This window comes from Anoplopoma fimbria, chromosome 15 (assembly GCF_027596085.1).
Source record: "Anoplopoma fimbria isolate UVic2021 breed Golden Eagle Sablefish chromosome 15, Afim_UVic_2022, whole genome shotgun sequence".
In the NCBI taxonomy this organism is placed as follows: domain Eukaryota; kingdom Metazoa; phylum Chordata; class Actinopteri; order Perciformes; family Anoplopomatidae; genus Anoplopoma; species Anoplopoma fimbria.
In genome coordinates, this window is record NC_072463.1 from 6,225,183 (window position 1) to 6,252,431 (window position 27,249).

At 41.6% G+C, this 27,249-nt stretch overlaps 1 protein-coding gene across 1 annotated transcript; it reads left to right on the forward strand.

The window, feature by feature from the left end:
• Positions 1 to 84: 84 nt before the first annotated feature.
• frmd6 (FERM domain containing 6) lies at positions 85 to 27,249 on the forward strand. The gene is made up of 14 exons (XM_054613728.1): positions 85 to 262; positions 10,452 to 10,734; positions 11,491 to 11,581; positions 13,782 to 13,861; positions 14,788 to 14,864; positions 15,001 to 15,187; positions 16,497 to 16,652; positions 16,858 to 16,923; positions 17,550 to 17,618; positions 20,885 to 21,059; positions 21,598 to 21,906; positions 22,404 to 22,535; positions 22,860 to 22,951; positions 24,038 to 27,249. The coding sequence occupies exons 2-14, from the start codon at positions 10,636 to 10,638 to the stop codon at positions 24,377 to 24,379; spliced, it is 1,875 nt and encodes a 624-aa protein (XP_054469703.1). The 5' UTR covers positions 85 to 262; positions 10,452 to 10,635; the 3' UTR covers positions 24,380 to 27,249.

The following is a 27,249-nucleotide window of genomic DNA, read 5'->3' on the forward strand; positions in this document are numbered from 1 at the left end:
CTTCTCCCCGCTTCCACCCACCGCACATGTATTCCTATCTACTTGTTAGAGCTCCAGCGGGGGCAGAATGTGGCTCCAGTCGCAGGCGGAGAGAAGGAAGACTCATATCCGAAAGTTGTTGCGCTCTTTCCAATCTGTGGATTTCCGTTCCTCCCTGTTTGTTGCAATAAACGCCATAGAAACCCGTTCGGATTAACCCTTTTTTTTTTTTTTTTTCTTTTTTGTTGTTGAAAGGAATAGTTTGTTTTCTCATTTAAAAAAGGTAAGTTTTGCTCATGCCTATAAAGTTAGAATATTTCTCAGGGAATGTTTGCATGAAATATGTATTCATATATATATTTTTTTGTTGCAATTTGAGGCAGTTTTTCTTTGCTTGATTATGGCACAAACAAGTTTAACGGGTAAGTTTAAGGGTTTTAAAACTTTATATGTTCGACCACTTTTGTTTCCATCGTGTTGCATGCAAACTTCCTCACATACCTTTGACCCAAAAACACTAACCTGCTGTAAGTAAGGTATCCTCCACAGATGCCTCCCTTGTTATTGTCGTGTGAGTTCTATGCTCATCCACGACGTCAGCTCCAAGAGTTCTGCAAACTAGATGTCTTGCTGAAGTGTGACCAATGCAAAACGACCCTGTTTGGAGCTGAACACCCCCCCTTTCTTCCTCCTCCTTTGAACAAGCTGCAAAGTTGTTTTCTTAGCACTCAGGAATGTCAACAATTTCCCCCTCTGCTTAATATTAGACCAGAGAGCAATCAGGGAAAAACAAAGGGGGAATGGGAATCATCAGGTTTTTCCCCAAAAAGTTGGACATAGTTTGGGTCTACCTCTTTTTTTTTTTTTTAAATATGATTAGGTGAGCCATGCTGTGTATTATCATAATACTTTTACTCTCAAGGAATTATCTAGGCATTCTCATTCCAGAGATGTCAAAAGTCAGATGTTAAACACTCCTTGGAGCTATTGGGGACATTATGTCTTGCTCAAGGGCACTTCAGCAGAGAGGATGCTTTGCTGTCTCAACTTGCATCCCGTGGTGACTTGTTTTAAGTACCACGTCACTCATATGCCAAGTCATAAAGAGGTAGGTATTAATGTAATATAGTAATATAATAAAGGTTGCACAATTATGTTTTTAATGCAATTTACAAATGTAATCAAAAGAATTGGCCGACACAGTCAGTCATTATGGATGGCTGACACTTGAATCTCATCCAGTACACATGCTAGGCTAATGAGCTACCTTGTGTGGCCCATTCCCAAGCATACACCGTGTGGCACGTCAGCCAGTTCTCTGCTCCAGCTGTGGACGGAAGGAAAACAACTTGTGTTTTTCGTGATTGCGAAGCTGTCTTCGCAATCACGAAACAAAGTGAGAGGGAGAGAGAGAGAGAGAGGGAGAGAGAGAGAGGGAGAGAGTAGGTGCAGGTGTTGTCTGGACAGGAAGAACATTGCCTGAATAGGAAACAAAAAAGGAAACGTGTGAACAAAGATGGTTGGTATGCGTGTAGGTGACTCATTCAGATGCGTCTGTGTTGGAATGCCTGATGGGATAGCCCATAATTGCACAAGGCATTCCCCTTCCCACTTAAAACCTAATGTGAGGAAGGACTATGTTTTGGTATCATGTTCTTGCACTTTTAACCTACTTTCACTCATGAAACCCCCATACGACATTACTTGTTACGCACACGTTTTTCAGTGAGTGCCGATTCTGTTGTTTTTCCTGAATTAATCAGGCCTCGGCTGAATCCCTAGCCTGGGGGCTGGCTTTCTCTGATGCCGAAAACCACGCCACGAATACAAAATCTGTTAGACACAGTACCTGAGCCAAAGAGCAAAGCATCCGTGGTGCTACACGTAGGTAACTGGAGATAACCTGTTAAATGCCTTTTTTACATAATGGTCTCCTCACTATGCAAATTCTCCCCACGAAAGCCTGATAAACGCTAGGAGGGCATTTTCATAGCGTTTCAGAAGCTTGTTTATAAAATGCTCCCTCCTGAACTTATCGCTCAATCTTGCTAGAAGATAAGGTGTAAGAGGAACCATATTTTGAGTACCGGGACAATGTAGTAGAGGAATGGTGGAGGATGAGATTACCGTTATTGCCATAAAGAAGCAGAAACTCTTATCTCTCAACGTCCGATTGTATGCGTTATCTCCACAGTGTCTGCTGTTCTTGGTGGAAGTTATACAGGTGCCCCGGGCTCTCCGCTCCTATCACTCCACGCTATCTCGCCCATGTGGCTGCTTTTGGATGCAGCCACATGAACTTGTATCTCAGGAAAGTCAGTTTTCTAAATAGTTTCAGATTAAAACAGGCACGTTTCCAGAGAAGTGGCAATGTGTTTTGAGAGATTAACCGCGTGTGTGTTTATGAGTGGAATTGTGTCAATATGAGTTCTGCAAATAGACAACATCCATGCTGCGTGCCTTTTCTGCAACTGCAGGGATGATGACTCCGCACATCCGTGCACCAAAGGGGACAGATGAAAGAAAATGGGTCATTTCTTCCTGCACTTGTCTCCCTTTCTCCCTTTTCCTCGGATTGTATTTGTATTCCCCCCCTCTGCTTACTCGGCCTTCTTAGTGTAGCGTGAGTCCTTTTCAAGGAAGTGGACCAGAGAGATTTAACCTGCCAGCTTCCCCCCTGAGGATATTATCGGCTTATCTTGCGCTTCTTACTTCAGCTCAGTGTTTCCTGTGGGATATTTTGTTGATTTTGGTAGGATTGGTCGCAGGTAGGCGTGTTACTGAGACCCAGGATCAGTCTTGGGTCAGTAAGACCAGATACTAGAGTTTAGGAAAAGCTCCGCCTCCTTGCAGCATATTTATACCCTAGTATTACAGTTGTTGGTCCAATTGGAAGTCTTTTTGGATTTTGGCTTTAGATTAAGAATCCGGATCTTGCATTATCTTTACTTTGTCCCTTCATTGGGGTAGTTTTCAGGCTGTGACTGAAGTAAATGGTAGCAAAATACCAAGTAACATATCATGAAATCACAAAACTTTGTGGCCAGTTTAAACTTTTTAACCCTGTAAAATATAAATACCACGTGTCGGTCTTGTGACTCTCCTCAGGTGTGACAGTACTGTAAACGTTAGCCGACATTCCTGTCGCAAAATCTGCACAATGGAAACGGATCACATCACCTGCAACAATCCTTCAAAACGGAAGAAACAAAACAACAGGGCTTGGTTTGGGGGTTTTGCTTTAATTGCAGCTCATTGTTTAGCCCTCCACCTTTAAGGCCGCTCGCTCTATTTCCAGCATTCATAATGGTCGGGTTGCTAGTTTTTTTTTTCCTGGGGTTACTCATGCTCCGTCCAAGCCTGAACGCTGGGCGGGGAGGGAAGGGAGCGACTGCTGACTCTGTTCTAACATGTCTGGCAGCGCCGGCGGTTTGAGATGTGTGTTAGTATGTGTGTGTGTGTGTGTGTGTGTGCGTGTGTGCGTGTGTGCGCGCTCACTCCACATGGAAGCCAGATGTCATGAATGTTGAAATTATTTTTCCATAGGTACCCAAGCTTAAGTTCTTCTTCCCTGAGATTTGAACTTTGCCGCTTGAGCTCTCTGTTACATATTTTGTAACATATTTCACCTGATCCTTCCTTCCATACCAACGGATTAGTTTAAAAAAGGGCGTGAGGAAAAAGTTGATTCCCATTAAAAAAATCTGTAGTCTTATTTTATTTTATTTTTTTTATGAAATCACCAATCTAAAAAAAATACATTTTCTTTAATAGAACTGTACGCACACATGAGAGTCAATCAGTGGCTTGTACTTAAACAGGGCAAAAGTTGGAAACGATTTGGATTAATTAACTATGCTATGCTTTCTATTACGTCATCCATGGAGTGCTGAATTCCTGCCAGAGAACAGGTCACCACTTTAGAAAAGCTTCCAGCCAGCTGTGATCGGACATATAAAATGACTTAGTGCAAACTGTTTTATTTCAGAAGACCTGTAGCTTTGTAAATATCATTAAGCAAGTAGTAGTGATCAGAATCACCATACAGACTGGAGACTAATGACACCCATCCCTAATGCTTTCACACTGGTGTAAGAGGATAAAAATAGTGCCATTCTTTTCTGTATTGAGCCGACAGTCTATTTTTGAACCCACAATAAAATATAAGATAAAAGAATTCCACCCGTTATTTGAACATTTATCTGTCCATAAAGCCTTTGCCAAGAACGAGCCGTGGTATGTCTTTCCACGTCAAATCTCTTTCCACTGATAGCTGGTGCCATAAGTCTTATACAAACGGCTCAACTAGTGCAGTTGGCAGAGAAGCTGGTGTGTTGGCATTTGGAAGGCTGTCATTGAGTAAGACTTTCCCTGTCACTTTCATAATTATATCTCCATCAAGAAGGAGAGTGATTCATCAAGCACTGGTTCGCTCCAGGTTCTCAATTCCGCAGTCAATCCTGGACAAATGATGATTAAAAGTCAAAAGCTAAATGATGTGAGAAGTCTTCAGAATTAATTTCCAGTAAGAAAAGCCTCTCCAGTGAGTGGAGATGATGTACATTTACTGTGTGAGCTGTGTTTCAGCCTGAGGCCACCCACCATCCCATTCCTCGACGTCTCTTTGTGCATTACGTAACAGCGTTACAGTGCCGCGCTGTGTGCAGGCCTGACCTTCGGGGGTTAATGAGCGTGACATTTGAGTAAGGAGGCCGCGCAGGCGTTTACTCTTCAGATGTTGGATTTGTTTGAGCAAACATATAGATTATACTTAGCGTGAAAGAGTATATTATTTTTGTACTGGATCTGTGTTGTGGATAATTACCATCATTCAGATCCTACATTTCATCAACTTGAGATAGGTCGTTAAAATCTGGTCGAGGTTCTCAGACTTTAAGTTTGACTTTAGGCCAGACGCAAATTGTTTATCCTCCCTGTTAGCTCAGTGGAAATAGATAAATATCTGTTAGATGATCTTATGGGCAAAGGATCATGGGAATCAAGGTCCTAAGTAGTGCTGTGTGTTTTCCCTCTGCCTCTCAGATTAGGCTTAACGGCTAAAAAGACACACACACACACACAGAGCATCCAGGTATTTATGGGGCAGCAGCTAAACATGGCTCCAGGCTCTATTAATATCAGCAAGTCACAGTTATTTGTTTACTCCGTCTGTTGACAGCAGCGAAAGTCAAATATAAGAGAACATCATCGGAGTCAGAGCAGCTTTATTTGACAAGTATAACATAAATATGAGCACGTTTCCGGTAATGACAGCCACTTCCCGACAGCATGAAGAGCCAGCCAGAATCCAAAAATAGATGTTTAGGCGATCCAGAAGTTATGGGTTTGGGTGGTCGAGCATGTCGCCCAACAAGCTGGCCTTTTCCTGTTTATTTTGTAACACTCAGCTCCTCCTTTCAGCGTATCAGTAGGTTAACCACGGGAGGGATGTCTCGCTGTGAAGGCTATTGCCGTCTTGTGACCAATGTGATTTAGAGCCACTCGTCAGCTCGGCAACATTTCTCATCAGCTGAATAAACAGATCCCTCAGCAGCAAACTGAGGGGAGCAAAGCAAAAAAAATTCCCATTCATCTCCAGGCGTTGGCACTATTTATAAAAGTCGTGCCCTTTTGAAAGGGAGCCCTTTAAATATTTCAGCAGGACAGTCTGTGGCAGCGTCTGCAGCCCATGAAACAGGCTTCCTCCCTTTTGATTGGTTGCGCAAAATTAGGATTAGCTTTGTCTGTGTGCTGAACACACCCAGCCCATTGTAAAGTCTTTTTTTAGCTCCGTGACATGAGTTTTCATTCTGTGAGCACCACAACTTTTTTTTTTTTTTTTTTTTTGTATTCTTTACGTCCGTCAGCAGGAAGTGTTAAATGCTTATCGGTGCTGTTCAGAGTTACTATTGGTTGGCATCACGTATCCCTACGTAGCTGAACAGTTTTTGCAAAAACCTTTTTGTAGTGTTCTTTAAATGATCTAAATATAAGTGTTGTTTGGTTTTGTTTTTAGTTCCGTCTATCTCAATGAATTTTTTTCATTGTCACTTAATGAGCTGATCAAATAATAAAATGACCAGCACAATTTCCCAGAGTCTTGTCTTGTTTTGTCCGACCAACAAAACCCAAAAGATATTCAGTTAAAAAGCAGCAAATCCTCACACTTTAGAAGCTGGAATCAACAAATGTTTACGTTTTTTTTTACTTGATTAACAGATTCATTTCGGATTATCTGTTCATCATTTAATCGATTAATCAACTAATTGTTTGAGCCTCAAACACAAAACAACAGGTGATCCAAAGTAGTGCTGAGGCTAACGATTATGTTAATTATTAGTTAGTCACTAAACTGTCGCTGAATATTTCCTGAATCGTTTGTTTGGTCTGATAAGATGTGAAATAGATTCACAATCTCTCTGAGGTCCAAAGTTTCATCCTCAGATGTCTTGTTCTGTCTGAGTAACAGTCCGAAACCCGAAGATATTCAGTTTACCGTCACATGAGACGAAGACAAACGACAGAGAAGCTCGAACGAAGTATTTTTTGGCCCTTTTTTTTTTGCTTGAAAATGGCTTTAATAATTATCATATTATCAAAAGACTTACAGGTTATTCTACAGTTAATCGACTAATCGATTTTAAGAATCTATCTTACTGGTCCGTGTAGTTTCTCAGAGCAGGTGAAGCCAAACAAAACCAGTTGGTGAAACTGGTCAACACTGTTCAGCTCCATATCAGGGATTACAGTGCACGTGTGCTGTTCCAGGTTCAAGGATGCTGTCAGAGGATACCGTTTGTGTGCGCATGGAGACGGCGTCGGTGCTGCTCGTTGTGTGCATCGGGAATCAAAGGCCTCCATTGTTGGAATGAGAAGCAGATGTTAGTGAGGAATTCTCCTGACTGCAGCAGTTTTTTCTTTTTTTTTCATGCCCTAAGCTTCGAGCGCTGCCTCGCTCCATCTCCCCATCTCCCCCCTGCTGCATATATATCCACCCTGTGCTCTCTTCTTTCCCTCTCTTAACTTTGACACAGGCTGTACCTGAAGCTATTCTGAAATCAGCGTGGTGACAGCCTCCTTCAGTTCCTCTTTGTCTCCAGGCAGTGGAAGTTTTTTTTTGTTTTTTTTTTGGGTTCCCCCGTCCAACAGTTGGACACAGAGACTCTCCAGCCCTCTGATGTCAATGGAGGAAGGAAAGAATGAGAAAGAGAGAGGTGTAGTTGTGACAGAGGCCCTTTTTCTCTGCGTCCCGGTGTGGGATGTGGTGGCTCTGAGGTTTGCCACGTTGACAGAATCACAGTTTGAAAGGCAGGAGGACGCTCAGCTGGCTGCTGTTTGTGCGTGTGCTGCTTTAGATGGACTTTAGTGTTGCATCACACTTAGCACCACAGTGAAAAGGTGGTGGGGTGGGGGGGATGGACAGCAGCAGCAGTAATTTCATTATCCACCACTCTCCTCCCTCACAAGGAGTGTAAGAGAATACACCCTTTAATTTCACAGTGGACATGCTCTATGTGGTGATGTCTCATGTTTAGACCAGACATGACACAATCGACCTTGAAAGCCATCAATAATGACTATACTCAGTTATGTGTGAGTTACCCCTGTCTCTGCAAGAGAGCCACAGAGGCGTCCGCTTTCACCGTTAGCATTCAACAATGTAATAAACCAGTCGTTAGTGGGATGCGTCCGTGGGAGTCTGGAGTCATATTTCTGGCTAAAAAATGCAATATGATATGACTTCAGCTGAGCCCACTTCAAGGGCCATTAGCGTTCCTACAGTGAGATTCAACTGGATGTGCGAATGTTTCCACCTTGTATACAGATTTCCAAACCCCTGCAAAAAAGACTTCCAGAAAAAATTGCTCTTGAAATGCACATTTACAGTCTCAAGTAATTTAATGAAAATGCCTTAACTATAAGAAAAATGACTGAATCTTTTCTCCATATTCCTCTTTCCCCCCCCCCAAACATTTGTGTAGCACAGCCATCATCAGGTTAGAAATGAGACGAGCACTGTTTTGTTAGTTTGCTGAGTCACAACCTCTGACCTCCTGCTCACCATCATCACTTAAAGCATATGTTATAATATAATATTAGAATCTAGCCAATATAGAAGACGACATTAATCAAGTTTAGAGGAAATATTTAAGCTATATACACCCGTTTGCTTCCCTGCCAATAGTTTGATGAGAAGATTTGTACCTGCCTTGTGTCTGTACAGTAAATATGAAGCACAAACCAGCAGCTGGTTAGCCTAGCTTAGCTTAGATAGCCCCGCTCTGTCAAAAGGTAATGGTTGTTTAATCTGTGCAAAAATATTGGTTGCGGTTTAATGAGGAGGATGGGATGTATGTGTTTCCAGACTGATGCCAAAGTCTTCCGGTAGTCTCCTGCTCAAATAGAGAATGTAAGCACAGTTACGATGGGGAATATATGATTAAAGCACGATACGGCCTGATACGTACAATACACACATCGGTGCAATCAGAAGGTGAAATCCAACGCTTCACTATGCTGTAAATGTAAAAACATATCCACCTTGATAGCACAGTATAGTAGTATTTTCTTCAAATACTATATCTGTCCTAGCTTGCCGGCATCACTCTCGATCCCTGGAGGGGAATGAAGGTGATGTAGAGAAGCGATCCAATTAGATGGATCTCACTTCTAATTAAACCCCGCTGCCTGTAGTAGTAGCACCTGACATATGGTAGCGGCAAGAGTACAGGAACATGCTGAACGTGCGATATTTGTGCATCCGATTGCACGTGTGTTTTATATTTTCCTCCACACACGTGTGCATGTTTGTGTGTGTGTGTGTGTGCTGACGGTGCAGCAGTGATGTGTATAATCAAGGTCAGACGCAGCGCAGGGAGCCGTCCCGTCGGTCATGGCTCATCAGCAGACTTTGCTGAGTGGCTAGTCGCCCGCCACGCTGCACATCCAATGAGCAGCGCTAATGAGAACTGATGCTGTATGTCAACAGTGTGTGTATTTATGGCTGCCCTGCCCACAATGCTCCCTGTCTCTGCTGCAACAAAGCAGTGTTATATGTCCACAGCAGGCGTATTGAATGGGTACTTAGTCCGAAAAGCACTTTCTGACGTTGCAGCAGAGGGCCAAGCCCACAGTTAAAGCTGTTGTTTATCGGCATCACTGCACTCAGTTATTCTGGTGTTGTTTCCACTTCTGCATGCTTTGTTACAGTAACAAATTACAGATTTTTAAAGCTGCTTTTACACTTTATATTTATTGTCCTAGTTTGTAAAGGCAGAACAAACAGTGTCTGACCTAAACCTTTAATTCTCTCATCTAATCTTTTCAAATGCTAATTGTTTTTTCACTCTGTAATGCGGTCCTTCCTATCTGTTTTTAATGACAACATGTCTTCAAGGTGAGTGTCTTTCAACAGGAAGCAGTGATAATGTAGATTGATTGTTCCTTTTCCATTCTTTTGTCTGGTCTGAGACTTCTCACACCCTCTGAAGGCTCACACGTCCTCAGGCTAAGTTCATGCTGTGAGCTATTTGCTGCTCACAGCACAACTGTTAATGTTTGAGGTGTGTGTGTATTTTCTCTCTATAGAGTGTGTGTGTGTGTGTGTGTGTGTGTGTGTGTGTTTGTGAGAGAGAAAGGGATATAGTCGGTAGGAAACAAGGAAACACTGCTGTCATGTAACAGAAGCAGAAGTGTGAATGTTTAACCTGACTTGGGCTGAGGTGTGGAGGAAAAGGCAAAATTCGCAAACACAAATTCACTGTACAAATATGTTTTCACATTCCTGCAATACTACTTTGATAACAGTTTATGTTTTTTTTTTTAAAAAAGCAAGCATTGCTTTCAAAACAATACCACCGCAAAAGAGAGGTACATTTTTGTTTCGGGACATTTTAAAATACTTGCATTTCCCAAACACGAAGCCACAGTCTGACTCGCTACGGCACACAGTGAAGGAATTCAATTCAAACAGCCAAAAGCATGTCAACAGAACCGAACGAGTTCACAAAACCAAAGAAGGGAGGGATATGTGGAGCAGTTTGGTTTACAGAGCCAACAAAGACACACCCAGTCGACATCTTAACCACTGTGCAGAAGTGTCTTAACAGCTCTTAAAGCTTGTATACTCTTATTTTATTTGCTGCGTTGTTCTATTTCTGGTTGGTTCAAGTCCCCTAAAGTAATCGTTGAATTGCATCAGTTCTTCTCCAGACAGATGTTCATTCAGGAGTCCCCGAAAGTCCCCTGAAAAGATGTTCATGAACTCAAACGGGAATGCTGCCCTTCTTTTTTCTCTGCCTCTGTCTTTTATTGTCACGATCCTGTCAGACTCTTTCAGTGAGAATATATACCTCTGCAGATTTGCTATTTTTAAACGGTTAAGATCTTCAAACAAATTCATCATTTTAATGTCAGCCATGCAGTGATTGCACATCTTCCTAAGCTTCATCTTGTCCTTTGTGTCTCCACAGTGGCTGACTGCAGCTCTGGTCCCCATGCTCTGCCTTGTGAGTGCTGCCTGGCCTGTTGAGCCCATAGCTGCTGGTGTGTCTTTACTGGGCTGCAGCTGAAGCAGGAATACAGTGACTGGTGGAGGTGGTGGTGGTGGTGGTGGTGGTGGTGGTGGTGGTGGAGGTCGTCAGAGGCCACACGAAGATGAACAGACTGCCCTTCCACAACAACAAAGCCATGCAGGACCGCCGCTGTGTCTGTGTCTTTTTGCCCAATGATGACACGCTCAATGTCATAGTCAATGTGAGTGCAAATGTAAAAACGTATTCGTAGCAATGCTGCTCAGTTAAACTTTATGCCTAGATATGAAAAAAAGAAACACTTTCCCATGTCTGCTCTGATTTAAAAAAGAAAGTTAAAGAGAGAGTTTAACGTTTATGAAATGCACTTATTTGCATTTTTTTTATTTGCTTTCATTTAACCACAGCACATATGGCCCCATGAATTGACAACGTGTCATTTTTAAAATGAGCTTTTTGTATGAATACTTCAAATTGGATATAGTTTGTTAATAAGTGAGCATTAGAAGTGACTGGTATGACCATTCAACAGAGCAAGGCTAACGGTTTCCCCCCCGTTTCCAGTCTTTATGCTAAGCTAAGCTAAACATTGAGAGGTTTCTAATTACATATTAAATTGTGGTCAGTGTTTCTTGGCGCCTGTCAGCTGCTACTTATGAAACCGTTATCTGTGGGAACCATAGGAATTTATTTAATATCTGTAAATTAACAGCTGTTTTATTTATTGTCATTCTATTATAACTGCTCCATATACGATTTTTCATCGTTGGATGCTTCCTACATTAATTTAAATACATTTTGTGGTTTATTACAACATGAAATACATACCAAATATTTAGCAGTGTGGTAGCTTTTGTGTGACTATATATGTTAAAAAATAATATAATGGCTCACAGATGATCTTATGATACTAAAAGCGACCCTCCTCCTCCTCCTCCTCCTCCTCCTCCTCCTCCTCCTCCTCTTCTCTCCTCCCCAGGTGAAGACCTTGTGCCAGGAACTGTTGGTCCAGGTGTGTGACCTCCTGAGGCTGAAGGACTGTCACCTGTTTGGACTCAGCGTTATTCAGAGTAAGACTTCTCATTTCAGGGAGAACAAACAAAATCTCTGTTTGTTCGGTTCCATATGGTGTTTAGTGAGATGACGCACACAGTTTATCTATAAATGAACTTGTTTACCTCTCAACTGCACAGAACAGCTTATTTTCTGCCACTTGACATATCCGTCAAGTGCGTGGGGTGTAAATTAAATATATTATTATTTCTTATGACTATGTATAATCAAGTGGAGACTAACCGTTCAGTTGTGTCGTTTAAATTCTGAAGTGAATGCAGTCCCAAAGAGTAGGAGGGCCTCATAAAAACATTGTAGCTAGGCGGTTGCTTTCCTCAGACCAATAACTTGGCTGAAAAACAGGAATCCACCCTAAACGTAGCATCTCTCACCTACGTGTCATGGCGGTCTCCCAGGAACCAGGGCCTCCTCGTCATGACTGGCTCCCATTGTGCAGCGAGGCCAACGTTGTTGTTTTTTTTCCGGGTGACGGGATGGTGAGAGTCGTACGTATAGAATGAGTCACTGCGGCGGCACTGCGGAGAGGCAGACAGCGGCTGACAGTTCGTAGGCAGCTGCAAAGGGAGAGTAAATTGCAGAGGCAGTGTTTTCAGACAGCTGGCCTCCAGATGAGATGACGGCCCAGCAGGTCAGTGGAGCAGGAGCCAATGGGTCTGATTGTGGGACATTCCTGAAGTGCTTGTCTCAACAGCGTGAAATCCCCAAGGCAAACAGAGGCCACCCAGTCCCTGTGTGTCCCCTCGACCAGAGTGTCCACAGCAGACACGGGTTCAAATACGTCTTTGTTTGCTTGACGTTTTGGAGGATTTAACTCGCATGAAAAAACAATATATGTCCAACATTGATGATGCAGAAAGTGTACTTTTCTGCGACTGTGGCTGAATGGCTATCTTGAAGATGTGTGGCGCTGAAAAGATTAGTAGATTAGTCAATTAGTCGGTCAACTGAAAATAAATGCAACTGTTTTGAAAACCAATTAATCGTTACAGTAACAAAGGTTCCAGCCTCTTGAATTTGAAGGCTCCAAGTATTTTAGACCCAAAACAAGCAATAAGATGTCATCTTCTTGAACCCACTGTTTTTGGCTTCTATAGGCGAACAAACGATTCATTGATTCATGAAGATAAAAATCAGTAGATCATCTGTTAATGGGGGAAAAAAAGGCTAGTTGCAGCCTTAAAGCAGTGTTGGATAGTTGTTAGCAGACATGTGATTAACAGTTTGAAGTCAAAGCAGGCTGTTTTTCTTTTTTAATGTTCATGCAATCTTTTAGAATTTGTGTTTTTTTTTGACATGATATTCTTTTAAAAGACCACAAAAAGTAAGGTTCAGTTTCCTTAAACCTTAAATTGTACGTTTTCTCCACTGACCCCTGGTCTACTTACTTTACTGGAGATGTACAACCACAAATGGTTCTCAATAGCCCCTTTAACAAAGAGATTTCACAATACTGCTGTCAAGAATAACCGCTATTATTCCGGCTTTACTTTTTTTCACACTGAACCAAACAACGGCCGCATAAAGCCACTCCAGTTTTTGTAAGTGTGTAGTTCCACCATGGTCAAGGTCTGTGGATAAGCCTGAGAAGCAGCCATGTTTTTCTTTCTGGAAATGTCATATTTGGATTCTTGAAGCACCACAAATCAAATTTCATTGACCTCTATTGTGTCAGGATGGCGGCAGGAGTCTCTGCGGTAGAGATCTTAAATTTTCGCCAAATAAAACCCAAACTATCTTCATGTGAAGATATCACTCTGCTTGACAGCTGTAGGGCATCATAGTTATGTGTTGCTACTCAGAATTATGTGTTGCTACTCAGAATTGAAGCTTGTGTCATAGTTAAAGTCTTCACTACTGTTTACAGGTGTGGAAATATGTTTTCATTGTATAGAAACTCAGAGCTGTCACATCAGCAGCGATGCAGCTCATGAAAGGCGTCGCTCCAGGAGCAGATTAATGCATGAGAGAGTGAGGTGAAGACATGAGAAGGAACACCAGAGGCTCTGAGTACAAAGGGAAGTGCAGAAGCTGTCTGATGTGACGGCTCTGAGGCCTGAGTCTTTGAACAGGGCGCATTCAGGGGGGATTTCTCTCTGCTGCATGCACATGAAGGCACCTATACATCCACACGTACACACACAGATGATGCAGAGTATGAGTTTCAGTACTAAACCTCTTCCCCTCCTCCTCTGACAGATAATGAACACATCTATATGGAGCTGGATCAGAAGCTTTCCAAGTACTGCCCCAAAGAATGGAAGAGAGAAGCCAGCAAGGTGAGAAATGATGTGCCGGATTATTGACTTTCAGTCAACAGTCGAACAAAGAGGATCTTAAGTCTCCGTTATTAAGCTGCACTAGACAAGATTTAGTTTATGACATAACTTGACAGCCTAAATCACGAACCTGGATTTAATAGATCCCCCAACCTCAATCACAAGATAGAGCCAAATAAACTTCAGCGTCAGGTAGATGTGCTTGTTTTGGCTTTCTTTGCTCACTTGAAGTGTAAGGCTTCAAAGACTTATTCCCGATATTAACCATATAGATTGCGGGTGTATTTGTGTGATTTGAAAATGCTGATTTAATTTTTTTGTGTGTTGAAAATAAATACTTTTGTGAAACTCACTTATTCACAAGAGATGCACCTGGTGAAAAACAGTTTATAGATCTCTCCAACATTTCTGTGCCGGGCTTCAAGCTATACCGCCAGCTTTAGTTTCTATATGTGATATTACCACACCATGAAACCTCACTGTGACGACAAAACTACAGGAAGTCACTGCATCCTTTTACTATTAAGTCCCAAAACTAAAATCATTGGGATTTTATTTTGCATTTATAGACATTACTGATGTAAACAAACCTTGAACAGCGTCAGAAAACACAAATAACATAATTTAGCTGTTGTCTTTTTTTTGTAGAACAGTCATTTGTATTTATGTGGTGATATTCCAATTGGATCACAGATTGATTATTTAACAGCTACCGATACTGAACTCGGCAACATAATGTGATATTTTGAGTCCTTTTTAACTATGTTAGTTGTGGATATAAACTGATGCCAGATCAGCTTAGTTAGAAACATCGGTTTCCAGCTTGAGACGCAGACGTACAAAGTTTCCTAGCTGCTGATTTGAAATGTTAAATTCTTCCTCTGTTTTAGAAAATAAACACAGATTTCCACTTGTTTCTTTACCAGGGCATCGACCAGTTTGGGCCTCCAATGATCATCCACTTCAGAGCTCAGTACTACGTTGAGAACGGGAGATTAATCAGGCAAGTGAAGCTCCTCAACCGTCTGTAAACAACTTAGAGTCAAAGTGAAACACCTGTATACATTTATCTAGCATCAAACAGTTTAACACCAGTTAACCTATAATCCGATTATTTCTGCTTTTCTTCCGCCCTGCAGTGACCGGGCAGCCAGGTACTATTACTACTGGCACTTGAGGAAACAGGTGCTGCTCTCACAGTGCATCCAAAGGGAGGAGGCCTACTTCCTCCTGGCAGCCTTCGCCCTTCAGGCTGACCTCGGCAACTTCAAACGTAACAAGCACTTTGGGAAGTACTTTGAACCTGAAGCCTACTTCCCCTCATGGGTGAGTGTGTCCAACAAGTACCGTATGTGGGCCGAGCCCTAAGGTGTGTCAAACTTATCAGAGGAGAAGAGGTGATTGATGATGACAGACCATCATCCTGCACGTTGCTTTAGCTTCCTGTTCACACCAAACCACATCTGGGTCCTTCTGCACCTGCACCTGATCACATCTTGCATCAGTATCACAGACAAACCTGGACATATTTTCTCCCTGCCTCTTATTTAAAATAGGTTGATTTGCTCTCCTGGCTTTGGGTTTTTATTTTCATGTGTATGACCTGATTTATTAAGATTAAGCAGGGCTACTTGGGCAATAGCTGAGTTGTTTTACTTGGTGATTGCTTTTAGTATCTTGTTTTTTCCAACCAACAAATCTAAAATAATCAATTAATTTCGATATGCACCAAAGAAAAGCATTTTAATTGCCTTCCGGTGCTGCATACATAAGAAGCGTAAAGCAGTGTTAAGTATGAGTATCATAAAGTAAACACGTCACCGTATTAAACCACTAAATCCTTCTGTGGTAAGTCTGTCTGATACTCCAGTGATGCACAGTGACTTAAATAGGTCTCAGCTGAAAAATACCAAAGAATAAACTGCTGTATCACCGACTGAGAAGTTGAAATATACAGTTAAGGTGTGCTTAAGGCTGTTGGGATGTTTTCGGTGTCCTGGCCTGCGTTTTGTACAGTATGTGGGTCTGTAGCCACCTTCCATTAATCACTCTGACCAAACCCTTAACGACAGCTCCACATCTGAGCATGTGGGATAATAAGAACTGGGCCAATAGGTTTATTTTTGTCCCCGGAAAGGAGCACACACTGTTGTTGTTTTATTTTATTTTTTTTTTCCCGGAGAAATGCTCCGACTGACTTGGTTATTCTTGCCACCACCAGCATCCTCCACCTCTCCGTCCATGTCTGCCACACCCGTCTGATTGCCCCTCACTTCCTGTAATTTGCCTCCTGCCTCCTTATCGCCACTTGTAACCAGCGGTGACAGGAAATGGTTTGATGATGAGCGCTACCCTACAGTAAATCTCCTACAGATTTAGGAGCTTAGAGAGCTTTTTTTTTTTTTTTTTTTTATACAAATTCCTCAAAAAGCCACATGCAAGGCTTAGCGACTGCGTTTTTTCCGGTTTGTGCCTCTGGCTCTCGTCGAGTCTCTTCCAGGTTGACATCTGTTTGCCCCCTGCAGCAGGAAGCTTCATTACGCTCATTGGAAAACTGTGCTACCAGTCTGTTGTAATGGGTCTGTACAACTTCAGGGCAGCCAAGCCTAACACTTCCCTCTCTCTCTCCGCTCAGGTGATAACCAAGCGTGGCCGCGAGTACATCCTGAGGCACATCCCGAATATGCACAAGGACCAGTTTGCTCTCACAGCTTCAGAGGCTCACCTTAAATACATCAAGGAGTGTGCACACCTGGATGACGTCACTGTCCACTACTACAGACTCTACAAGGTGAGAGATGGAGAACAGGATCAGACGTACAGTAGCTTTATCTTTACCCGTCTATTCCAACACGGATGTTATTAGTGTTTCTGTCTGGTTTTGTGTTTGGCTAAGAGAGCATTTGATGCATTAACTGCTCAATAGATTTCAGGTTATTCTACTCTATCAAATGGGATTTAACCTTTGCCTCATATGATCTTATCTCTTTCATCAGGACAAGAAGGAAGTAGAGGCTTCTCTCAGCTTGGGACTGACTTTACGTGGAATCCAAATATTTCAGGTAATCCACGTTTCTTACTTAACAATGACAGTTGTGTTTAATGTGATTAGACTTGTTGGATTGTTTTGCTGTTTGTTTCCTGATTTATGTATTTCTGAAAATAAGAGGACTGCCATCTGATCAATTCATTTGTGTGCATTGTATTAAATCATAAAAGTCTTAAATCTGCCATTTAATCAGATTATTATTATTAGAAGTAAGACTCTGTTTTCTAATGTAAACATTGTAATTAAGCATCAACCTGAATTTTGTCATATATCTGAATCTACATTTTGAAGATGTCAACAATGTCTCTGGGCTATCTTTTAATATTTTCTAAAATATCATAGCCAAATTATGCAATTTAAGCTAAAAATGAATCAACAGTGTAAATAATTGAAGAGAGAATAAATCATATTTCTGAACTCTTTGGGTCTTGATTTGGGAAAATTACTGAAACAAGTTGATAGTTGAAATAAACAAGGATAAAAATAATACTGTACTGGGATTTCTTACTTGTTTCAAACTACAAAACAGCTGAATATTGGAAACTTCTATGGTGGTTGTGCAGCAGCGTTGTCTTTTTAATCAGCTGATCAACGTACCTGTAACGATTGACATCATGTGTCTTTGCTTCTGTGTTGAAGAATGTCGGATCCGTGAGGCAACTCTTGTACGACTTCCCCTGGACCAACGTGGGAAAACTGGTATTTGTGGTGAGTCAGATGCACATATTTCATGCGTTCGATTTGTTTTTTTTTTTATTCAGAAACCCAAGCATCCTTTGGCTTACGTCGATTGTTTTATGAAAGCCTAGCTCTCGCTCAGGGTCATGGAATTCTTTACGCTTCCTTTCTCCACACTGCTGTTTTATCTTCGCCCTGCAAGTCCTCTGGAACTAATCATGGCTTTAGGAAGACTTTCCTTGCATGCACAAACACACACACACCAGCAGACTGTATACTGTATACATATTGTCATGTAATCAGTTGCAGTATTGTCTCTCATATGATATACGTGCCTCTAGATTTATTCAAATTATCAATCATCACTGGTTTCCCCTCTGCCCTTTAAAGGAAATCCTGTTAAATCTTCTGATCTGAGCTCTGACTCAGCCTGTCGTTAAGCTGAGCACAGCAGTCGGTTAATTTGATTCCAAAGGGTTTCTGTTATCGCAGAGAGGCACAGAAGCTAACTATATATCTGCTTCACTCTGATGGCTTCACGTTTACCGCCAGTCTGCTATGAATCACCATCCAGAGGAGCTCGTTATTCCCTATCACTGCTGTTGCACAAAAACAAGCCATTGCAACTCTAAGTTTGGCTACTTCTTTATTTATGGGACTTTATAAGCAGGTTTCATGACTGCGAGGCCCCTTGAGGAACTTGCTTTGTTGTCCCTGAAGGTTTAGTGGTGAGCTTCGGCCTAATTTTGGAGCAAACAACAGTCGCGTCCGCCACACGGTCCACGGCGAAGACGTCCTGTTTTCCTCATTCTTGTTTTTTCGGTGGTTTCCTCGCGTCTGCCTTCCTCAGCGCCGTGAGAGTGAGCCGCTGTGGTTTCACTGTGGACATGAAGGGCCTCTCGTGGCCCTGGTCCCACCCTTCTCCTGAATAACAGTCCTTCTGCTCCGCCCGACCCACCAGTCACGTCATCCAACACCGCTGCCACCACGGCTGCAGCTACTTGGGCCGAGCGAGCCAGAGCGCGGAGCAGGGCGGAGGGACGGGGTGGGTCAATAAACACCAGATGTTGCAATGGTTTCAGGGGGATTTTCTATTCAGGATATTTTGGCCGGGACGACTTTAGCCTTTTTAAATCAAGGTTTAAGGGGGAAGGTTGGGATGCATTTTCTTGTTCGGTGTTGGAAAAGGTGTGTGTCAGTGGTTGTGATGCTAAAAGAGGAAAAAAGTAGTTACATAAACGCTTCCTTGAGCCTGTGAGGGTTTGATCTACTCCCACTGGAAGCTGAAATAAAGTAATCGCCCTCGTGTCCCGTGACGTTGGATCTGAGACTCGACCTCGCCAGCGGCCTGTCTGGTTGATGCCGGTCTGTTTGATGGATTGTTGGATTAAAAAACGGCCCTGTGGGTGATGCGGGGAGTTCTCGATGTGTGTGGCCTTTTTAGGGAGGTCTTGTTGGAAAGGAGAGAAAGTTATCCAGCTGTCCTAAGCAGAGAATATAGATGGAGTGACCATGTGTACTGCATGACACAAGAAACTTTTATAAGTGGCGTCTGGGCACTTTTTTATACCCTGCCACTTGACACCAGTCTGCTGCTGGGTGTATTTGGTCTGAAATAGAGTTACCACCTGCAGGGAGAGCCATTAATTCAACACGTTTGAATTTTAAATTATCCTTAAATAGTTAAACCCTGAGAGCCTGATAGATGCGGTTGTATGACAGGAGAATTGTTACGTGAGGGTTACAGATATTGGGCTTTGCCAATACAGCTCTATAGCCATAACATTTGGGTTTAATTTCCCTTAATGATGGAATTTGGCTCATATGAGTCATCGATGTTTGTTTGCTTATCAAGCAGATCCATATTGTTTAATTTATGACTTGGATGTTTATATTTACAAGTCAGAAACTCATCATTTTAGTAATTGCGAAATGACATGAATGCGGCAGAAAGATAAAGGTAACTGGCCCACTTTCTCAAAGCATGATGGGAACTGGGGTGCCAAAACTCATAACATTTGATACGATATAAAAAAATAAATAAAAAACAAGAGTGGCAAAATGAAAATATTGGGGGTTTTTGCAACATCAATAAATCTTATTTTGAGGGGCTAAGGTTACTCCCCTGGAACACCAGACATTCTCCTCTATCCTTTCTATTTTTTTTCAAAAGCATGCAAAACTCTTTAAAAGTGCATTAAACCTACAAAGAAATGTCCTAAGCACGTGATTGACCACTTACAGGGCTGTCTATGACACTTCTGAATAATGTAACTTATCCTAAAAAATAAAATGTACATTCATATACCTTTCTAAAGCATACAGTAGATTAAATAAGTTAACCAACCAAACCATCCGAGGATACAAAGAGTTCAGATCACCAGGGACAAAAGAGATTTCCTGCAGCAGTAACCAGCTTTGCATCACTCCGTTTCCCTTTTTCTACTTTGTTGCTGCCCAGTATGGTTTCTAATGGTTGCCAATAGACGCTGCAGAGAGGTAGTTTGAGGTTAAAGACAAACACTCAACTTCATTTTCCCACCCAGAGTTTTCCTGAAGGTTCAGGGATTTGAACAGGAAGTCTCTCAACCTCAAGGATACTTCTACCCAGAGAAAATTATATTTGAAAGGAAAACCACTGTCAATGAGCAAATGTCAGTTGATTTTTATGACTCATTTCTCCATAGTACAAAGCTGAATACCTATGATACGCTTACCTACCCATGTACAGGCTTTAAAGACTTGGATCAAGCTGCTTTTTTTTTTTTTCTTCCTGTAAATAAAACATAAGCTCAGTCTTGCGGTTAGAAATGTGCAGGTTTGTGCATTTTCCTCGGCTTTAAACCCACCCCGCTGCCTTTGAAAGTCCAAGCCCCCGCAGAAATGTTTATAGGTCTGTATAGAAAACAACCCCGCTGACACTAAAGACAGCTGTTTTTGGGTCGAGCCTTTGCCAAAAAAGCGCGGGAGAAAGCACAAAACCACCATTTTAGTTTTTCCGTGCGTTCGGCCAACATGTCCTCTCCCTGGAAAGTCCTCAAAACTTCTCAAAAATGCTCAGTTTCAGTCTCTGTAGGAAGAAATGAAGAACAGACACATGGACTGATTGTTCCATTGTGTTTGGCTGCAGAATAGTTTTCAAGAACAGACTCTCCTCTCCTGAGGTTTGCCTTCCTGTCCTGTCTGGCACTCAGTCATAATTTGAAATTCACATTCCGATTTCATAATCTTATAATATTGACTTCTATAAATCACTGAGTCTTGTAATTAACATTTTTCTCCTCCTACTCTCGCAGGGGAAGAAGTTTGAAATCCTCCCTGACGGTCTGCCCTCGGCCCGTAAACTCATCTACTACACGGGATGTCCCATTCGCTCTCGACACCTCCTGCAGCTGCTCAGCAACAGCCACCGGCTCTACATGAACCTGCAGCCCGTTCTCAAACAGGTCCGCCGGTTGGAGGAAAACGAAGGTATTTTTCCAGCAGTTTTATATCGTTCTTGCATTTCTTATCATTGTGTGTAAAAAAACACAATTCCATAAAAGTTGTAAACCTCAAGATTTTGGTTTAATACTTCAGCAAAAACTCAATCAATACTTTCCTGGAGTGTCAGAGCTGGTCGTTGCTCAGAGAGCCAAAAAATACTCTTGACACATAACCCTCTTCAAAATGTAAAATTGTAATTTTTACAATTCGTTTTTTATACAAAATAAACAAAATAGACATAATGTGTTAATTATTGAGCTTTAAGGGTCCTGGTAGGCAGATTTTGTTGCCTTTGGACAGAGACAGGCTAGCAGTTTCCCCCTGTTTCCAGTCTTTGTGCTAAGCTAAGCTAACCAACTCTTTGCTATTGCTACATATTTCCTAGACAGATATGAGGGTTATATCGATCCTAACATCTAATCCACCAGAAAACGTGTAACTCTTGCTTTAAGGGTTATAAATTAAGATAATATTAAAAAAACATTGCAGTTAATATTTTGAACTCTATCTAATCTGATTTCAGAGAAGAAGCAGTACAGGGAGTCGTACATCAGCGATGCTCTGGAACTGGACATGGACCAGCTGGACAAGCGTTCCCGAGCCAGCGGCAGCAGCGCAGGGAGCATGTCTCACCACAAACGCCTGTCTCGCCACTCCACGACCAGCCACGGCAGCTCCCACACCTCCGGCATTGGGACGGACAGCTTCAGGGCCTCAGGTCAGGCCCCACACAGACCCCTGAGGACCTGCAGCTCGTCCACGACCAGCCACGGGAGCTCACACACCTCCGGCATCGAGAGCAGCGGCAAGGAGCGCATTCTAGATGATGACGGTAAGATCGGGGAGTTGATGTTGAGTTAATGATTTAACCCCCCCCTATAAAACATCAGGGGTGTTTTAACTAAAGATAAACAAAGACACCAACATTTCTTATAGTAGTAGAAGTAAACACAAGGATGGTTCTTAATTCATTGTTTTCAGTGTTTAAGTAACAGCATTTCCCACAGCCGTTTCATGAAATATTTGCTTTTATAAAGATATGAAGTTATGTATTTGACATATTGTGACGTTGTCTGTTCAAATTAGCATCTTAAACAATTAGCATAACTGTTTTATCAAAGACAAACACCTGTAGAGACTTAAACATCGTCAATAGATAAATACCTTGCTGGACACACGAATGGCTGGTCAAGGGATTTCTGGGACTTGTAGTCCAAAAATCCAACAACTAAATGATTATAGAATACCAGTTGAAAGTTATAGTCATTTTAGGGATTTGTTGTAGTTTGTTGTAAGTTGTAACAATTCAGACAACATCTGTTCCTGCAGAGATTGAGATGCTTGTGGACGACCCCAAAGACTACGAGGAGCTTCATGAGATGGCTCTGGACCAGGAGCTGTGTATCCACATCACTGAGGACATGTTGACCATGTCGCCTGATCAGACCAACGGATACACAGGTACAGATGCTGTCTCACTGTTTCTGCTCTACTTTTACGACATTTTATACTTTGAGTGAAGACTCCTCCAGGGCGCAATGTAACGTGTGCAAAACATAAATAATGTTTTATTCAAGTAAAAAACAGTCCAACAGTGTACAGACAGAACACGTAGCAGAAAGCCATAAAGGAGCAATGGGGGTTGTAATAAACCCAGGGTGAATTATTTCTCTGTCTGTGGAATTATTATTTTAACGGCTACCACCAAGCAGGTCCACACTGAGCCGAGTGAAGATGAAGAATGGTTTCATTCTGCAGCTGAATGTTATGATCTGTTCTCCCCAGGACTGATAGTAAAGGACGTCAGCTCCTCCACCTCCAGCTCCTCGGAGACGGTCGTCAAGATGAGAGGACAGAGCATCGAGTCTCTGCCACAGGTAACTGAAGTGCGTTTTCTGTGGTTAAAAAATAGCTGTTTGGTCTCTGTTTATTTTTCTGAATGGCACATGAGGATATTTACAGTGTAGATGTTTCATCAGCTATTTGAATTCTAAATGGTAGAAATGTGAAGTTTTGTTGTCTACAGAATCGAACAATCTAATTTGTAGTGATGTTCAACATTCACACAGAGAGCTGCATCTTAGGAGATCAGAATGTAAATGGGGGTTTTTTTTTTGCAATTAATACTAGAAATGATAAAGGAACTTGCAAATGACAAGGTAATTCAAAATATAAACCATACTTTGGTGGCAAATTTTTACCTGAAGATCTACAAGCAGTAATTGCAGTGTGTGTTTTGGGATCTGAATTCCCAGGGATTCCAACAGTGATCAGTAATCTTTTTCCAGGAAGGTCAACACAGACACCTAGTATGTAATACTGCAAATGCAAGGGTTTTCATTGTTGGGCCAAAGGCTGAGTCACCATTGTGTTACTGATAGTGATTTGGCAATAGATAGTGACTCAACAAACATTTATTTAAATAAAAATCTTTAAGATAAGGTTATTACTTTAAGAGAGAAAGAATAAATATGAAACAAAATTCAAATCTAACCTCTAAACTATAAAGAAATCAACAACAGCATCTTGTATATTTTACATATTTTTCCATAAGAAAATAAACATTTTAATAACAAAGTGAAAGTGGATTTATACTTGAGACAAGTTGACTCCCGCTACTGATATCTACCGTGTAGGTTTTTATTTATAGTTTAGTTTCAGTTTGACATCCCGACCACAACACTATCGTGATCCTGTGTCAATGTTCTTTCATTCATTCATGTGATCAAAGGAACCAGTTGGACAACATATTAGAGGAGGAACACGTCGGCTACAGCAGCTACATAACTACTTAATCAGAACTATAAATCAAGCTTAACGGTACTATAGAGATAATAAAAGTTTATTACAGTATGACTTCAAAATAAAGAGTGTAAATGTTTTGATGGCTGACTTTTCCTTGATGTCATTCCCGTTTTATGCTACCATATCATAATATTTGATTTGTTGCTCTCCGCCTGCAGACTTCTGTGTGCAGGAAGCCTCAGTCTTCGACCGACCGACACAGCCAGTCCTTAGACGACGTCCGGCTCTACCAGAAGGACTGCCTGCAGTGGGCGGAGCTCTGCCAGGACACCGCCCACAGCTACACGTTCGGGTGCGCCCAGGAGCTGAGTGATGGAGGAGGCGGTGGCGGTGGAGGAGGTGGTGGCGGTGGCGGTGGCGGCGGCGGCGGTGGCTATCAGGGTCTCGCCGATCAGCGCGCCGGCATGCTCGGCGAGCAGCACCCGTTTCCCATCAAGAGAACCAACAAGTACTTCTCCCTGGATCTGACCAACGACGAGGTCCCAGAGTTTGTGGTGTGAAGGAGAGGAAACGAGGCGAGGTGACCTTTTTTATTTTTGCTCCGATGTAGAGATGCTTCAGCCTCAGGGAACGAGAAGAGAGAGTTGGAGAGGTGGTTTCTAGGATGAGTAAACTGGAAACAAGTCGGCGGTCCCTTCACTTACCACTTCGGACGAACAACAAATAATAAATGAACAAACATGGAGGACTCCGGCTGAAAAAGGGAACTTTAAGACACTCGGTTAAAAGAGATCTGCATCTTTACAAAGTAACCTGAGCTGCTCTCCTGTGTGAAAGGAAACAAAAGGGATCGTGCCATTTAAAAAAACAAAACAAAAAAAAACATTTTTATTCAAATCTGTCTCCTCCAAACTGGTTTCATGAACCACACGTTGCGTTTGCCTGCTTTATTAAGTCGTAAACAGACAGTGCTTACAGCAGACAGAGACTCGTGCACAGACGTGAGCAGCATATCAAAGATTTTCCTCTGGAGGAAACGGAGGACGAAAATCACTCTGAGCTACGAACCAAAGACGAGAAATGGAAATAAACTATGTCCAACTTTTTCCTCAGTGTGTAGTCATGATGAAAGAACATCACAAGTCATGCTGGGAGGGAAGAAGAACCCATAATCCTTTGAGAGGAAGCAGCCTTGGTTTTCTTCTTCTTCCACGCCGCTTCATTTGACCTCAACAGGAGGTGCAGTGTGCCAACTCTCCTTCGCTCAGACTGGACTCTGAATCATGTGAACACACTCCCGATGTGCCTTCATCACACTATGCAGGTGTCAAACCGTCGCCTTGACAATCACACACCCTCATCATCGTCATTTTTAAAGATCAAAACATTCAGAATTCAAAGCTCAACATTGTTTTTTAAATGTCTTACACACACACACACACTTGAAGACGGTTCTTCATCATCTTCAATGTCAAAAAAGTCTTGATTTCAAACTGTCATGTCCTGTTAACTCTGACAGATTTCCCCGTAGGAATGAGGTCGAGTCAGTTCCTACATGTCCTGACTTGCGTCGAGTTTTCAGCCACAAAAGCTCCCCTGTAATCTAGACTCAAAATGGAGCCCGGTTGGCTGGGGGCCAAAACAAACCGTACATTTTGATGCATACATGTGCGTCTTCCTTTCTGCTCGGCTGTCTTTCACTCTTGTTGTCTTCCGTTTCGTTTCATCCATCATTTTTCAACTGGAATTTGTCGCGTTTCTTTTATTTTTCATCCTCTCGTTTTACATGAAATCTCTTTACATGTATTTTTTGTATGAGCTCTCCAGACTTGTGTATGTTGAACAGTTAATCTGCGTGCAGTTGATGTAATTCAGTATTACAAGCAAATAATATGTGACAGTATTAAGGACAGGTGATGCTTGTGGCTCTGAACAAGAAAGATACTTTTTTTTTTTATCTCACAGTAGGATTCAAGAGAACTGAAGCCTGTTGTAGCCAAGGGTGACAAGTTCAGGAGGTTGTGGCAGGTTAAAACAACAAACAAGATTCATTTTTTTTTATTCATAAATCATGCAGCTCACGTTCAAAGTGCCACTGTTACCGCTCTGTCTGATTGAAATCAATAATATCATGCTTTTTTAAAGATACAACCATAATATTTGTAACTCTTTTGAATCAGGAGGAAAACATTTCTCCGTGATCTTTATCATGAAATAACAGTTTGATTTAAGAATGATCTCTCAAGATGAGTAGGTTCTATATACAACTTTTCAAGTGGTTAAAATCATCCCATTAGTTATTGGGGGAAAAAAATCAAAAAAAGACTGGATTCTGCTGATGATGTGTGATATTTAAGGATTAGTTCATAATTTTGGGGAATGCTTTTGATACAAATTTGTGCCAAGAGTTGGACGAGAAGCTCAAAACCACTCTCATTAACATGACGCTACAGCCAAAAGATGATTAGCTTAGCATAGCATAAAGACTGGAAACCGGGATAAACACCTAGCCAGGCTTTAACCAAAGGTAACAAAATCAACCTAATTACCAACTGATAGCTGTGTTTTTTTGTAGATGTAACAATCTATAAGATATAACAATATATAGAAGATAATGTGATAATTAGTGAGCTTAAGAAGGGCTGTTTGGTGGATTTCGTTACCTCTGGACAGAGCCTGGCTAGCTGTTTCCCTTTGTTTCCAGTCTTTATGCTAAGCTAAGCTAAAAGACTGCTGGTGGTAGCTTCATATTTTCAAGTATCAATCTTCTCATCAAACTCTTTGCAAGAAAGTAATTATGCGCATTTCACAAAATGTCAAACTTTTCCTTCAAATGTTTAGTGTTCACTGTGTTACATGTCATCTGCAGATAGGATGTTATCATTTTAAATTCAAACAGGCTTTTAAACATCTTGAGCTCCCAGAGTTGTTTTAAAAGACATAAGTCAGCAAGAGCAATAGCATCTGATCAAGGTTTTAAAAAATACATTTATGTAACAAATAAACACAGTTGATACTGCTATGTATGTTTTTTTCTTTCACTGATTTAAACTTGTAATTATTTCTACTCATTAATGGAAAATGTCTAAGGTCATATTTTGATGGACAATGATGTTTCTTATATAAAAACAGTATGTGTTAAGGTACATAGCCATACTCTCATAACCCATGTCCTTAAAAGTCTTCATAAGTTGTTCTAACTTCCTTTTTCTGACTTCAATATATGGTCATGCTTACACTGAGTAAGAGTCTGTATGTCTGTGTCCATTTAATCCTTTCTGTGAAAGGATCTCCCTTCAGGAAAAAATTAAAGATTTTTTTTGTCACCCTGTAGTTAAAAAAATATGATTTGTTATGATGAAGTCTGGTCCGTGCCTTCTTGGTACTAATGCCCTCAATATCCAATAAAAAGGTACACTTATTTGCCAAA